This window comes from Pelodiscus sinensis, chromosome 1, assembly GCF_049634645.1.
Source record: "Pelodiscus sinensis isolate JC-2024 chromosome 1, ASM4963464v1, whole genome shotgun sequence".
In the NCBI taxonomy this organism is placed as follows: Eukaryota; Metazoa; Chordata; order Testudines; family Trionychidae; genus Pelodiscus; species Pelodiscus sinensis.
Genome location: NC_134711.1, coordinates 336,490,583 through 336,493,463, shown reverse-complemented (window position 1 = coordinate 336,493,463; position 2,881 = coordinate 336,490,583). Strand labels below are relative to the sequence as shown.

Genomic DNA, 2,881 nt, shown 5'->3' with positions numbered 1-2,881 from the left:
TCACTCCACCAAGTTTCCGCGATGCCTATTATATCAATATCCTCCTTTAAAACTAGGCACTCGAGTTCACCCATTTTGCTATTTAGATTTCTAGCATTTGTGTATAAACACTTTCATACTTTGTCACTGTTTATCCATCCGCCATTTCTTGATGTGTTAGCCTCTTTTTCTTTTGATTCTGTCTCATCTGATCTGACCCAAACTTTCATCCTCTCCTCCTGCCTAGCACTTAGAGCATCTCTATCAACAGACCCTCCCCCAATTGATGGTCCCATGCTTCCAGATGGGATCACTGGCCTCTTACTTTATACCAATAGCCAGGGCCAGATTCATTCTTTGGGGGAGGGAGCTGGGGTTATTAGGGTGCAGCAGGGGCTGTAGTTGGGGCAGTGGGAGGGGTGCAGGAGGGGGTGAGGGCTCTGACTTGGGGTGCGGGCTGTGGGGAGGAGTGGAGATGAGGCACCGGGGGTCCAGGAGCAGACTCCAGGCTGTGGCCAAGAGGTTGGGTGTGTGGGAAGGAGGTTGGGATGCAAGAGAGTCTCGAGGGAGGGGCAGGTGCCCAGGATGGGGGTTCTTCATTGGCCTGCTACTGGGGGGAGGAGTGATGGAAGCAGGGGGAGGAGCAGATCCCGTGCAGCCCTGAGCTCACAGATCCTAGGGAGCATGGGGCCTGGCCAGTGGGAACTGCAGGGGTGGAGCCTGAAGAGATGGGCACTGCAGGGATGGGCCCTCCCCTGTCATGCCAAGCAAGGTGGCTCTGCCCAGCCATGGGGGCAGAGAACGGACGCTCAGGGCTGCCTGACCCCCCCACTCCTGTCACACCCCCCACAGATCTGCACAGTGGCTACAGCCCTCAACCATTCTCCTGGCTCAGGGAGCTTCCTGTGGGGCCCCGTCTCCCGGGGCTCTGGGCTGCTGCCCCTGACGTCCCTTTCTGACCCTCCCTGCCTGTGGTGGGGACTCTCCACCCTGGTTTCCTTGCACTCAGGGCCAAAGGGGGACAGCCAGTGTGCACGTGTGTGTGTCCTGGGGGTGCCTGCTGAGGTTCCAGGCCCACCGCGGGCAGGGGGCAGAGACACACGGACACCATCACGCATGGACGCGGCAGCACTGGGGCAGACGTTCATCGGTTTATCACTCGGGCTGCAGGAAACATCATTTGTGAGGTGGTAAAAATGACCGATGTGCCTCGGACGTGAGCACAGCCCCCAGCGGTGAATGTCCTGTCTCATGGTCCTCGTCTCTCCCTCCAGGCGTGTGTGCTGCGGCCATCTCCTTCCACCCTGGGGATGTGCAAGTGAGGGGAACGTACGGCGCATGCAGGAAACGCCGTTCTGCCTCCAAGTTGGACCCCTTCTCCCTGCCCCATGTCAGATTCCAACATGACCTACTTCACCAACCCCTCCACCTTCATCCTGCTGGGCATCCCTGGCCTGGAATGGGCCCATGTCTGGATCTCCATCCCCTTCTGCATCATCTACGCCATCGCCTTCTTGGGGAACTTCACCATCATGTTCATCGTGAAGACAGAACCGAGCCTCCATGAGCCCATGTACTATTTCCTCTGCATGCTGGCCATCTGCGACTTGGGTGTTTCTTCCTCCACTGTTCCCAAAACACTGAGCATCTTCTGGTTCAATGCCAGGGAGATCAATTTCAATGCCTGCTTCACCCAGATGTTTTTCTTTCACTGCTTCACTGTGGTGGAGTCTGGGGTGTTTGTGGCCATGGCCTTTGATCGCTACGTGGCCATCTGTAATCCCCTGAGACATTCCACCATCCTGACGAACTCTGTGGTGGCCAAAATTGGCCTGGGCGTGGTAATACGTGGTTTCATGATCGTATTGCCGCAGCCCTTGCTGGCCAGGCAGTGGCCGTATTGCAGAACCAACGTCATCCCCCACACATACTGCGAGCACATCGCTGTGGTGAAGCTGGCCTGCGCCAACAGCAACATCAGTAGTTCCTTTGGCCTCTTTCAGGCATTCTTTGTGGCTGGTCTGGATTTGTTTCTCATTGCCGTGTCCTACACCCAGATCCTCAGGGCCATCTTCCGCCTCCCCACCAAGGACGCCCAAATCAAGACTTTTGTGACCTGCGGCTCCCACCTCTGCGCCATTTTAGTCTCTTATGTCCCTGCTCTCTTCTCCTATCTGAGTCACCGTATTGGCCAGAATGTGCCCCTGTATTTCCACATTCTCATTGCCAACGTGTACCTCCTGGTGCCCCCCATGCTGCACCCCATCATCTACGGGGTGAGGACCAAGCAGATCCAGGACAGGCTGCTCCAGGTCATTGCTCATAAAGGGACCTAAAGTTGCATAGAGTGTGCTCCAGGCAGCACTGGCTGGTGGCCGGGGGCTGGGCCCTCTTCCCTGGATCATTGACTGGCCAGTCGGAGACACTGAGCCCTTCCCTGACCTCACTGAGCCGTGTCAGCGGCACAAACTGGGGAATCCGGCTCTGGGAACCTCCTCAGGCTCCTACTTCTCTCATTGCTGTTACCTGGGTCCCTGAGGCCCCACGCTATGTCTCACCTCTTCCCCACAGCCTGCCCTGCCCCATTGCCCCCAAGGCTGCCCTCCTCTTTTAAGGCTTGGCCCCCTTCTCCATCTGGTTCCCCATGGACCCTCCACTGTCACGCACGCCTCCCCTCCCCATCCCCTCACTGACTGGATCACTGAGAGGCCCGAGGGCGGCTGAGGGGACTCTGGGGCAGGGCTGTGGGTGCAGCAGGGACAGACTCCGGCTGGGGGAGAAGCCAGGACTTGCAGGAGGAGGCCCCTGGACACCTTAGAGGGCTCTGGCCGAATTCCGAGCTCTGGCCCAGGGCGGTGAGGACACAGAGGTGGGCAATGGAGCACAGGGGCTGTTGTGTTAC

At 58.0% G+C, this 2,881-nt stretch overlaps 1 protein-coding gene across 1 annotated transcript; it reads left to right on the top strand.

The window, feature by feature from the left end:
- Positions 1–1,258: 1,258 nt before the first annotated feature.
- Positions 1,259–2,315, top strand: LOC106732474 (olfactory receptor 52E2-like). The gene has a single exon (XM_014576892.2). The coding sequence runs from the start codon at positions 1,368–1,370 to the stop codon at positions 2,313–2,315; it is 948 nt and encodes a 315-aa protein (XP_014432378.2). The 5' UTR covers positions 1,259–1,367.
- Positions 2,316–2,881: the final 566 nt, after the last annotated feature.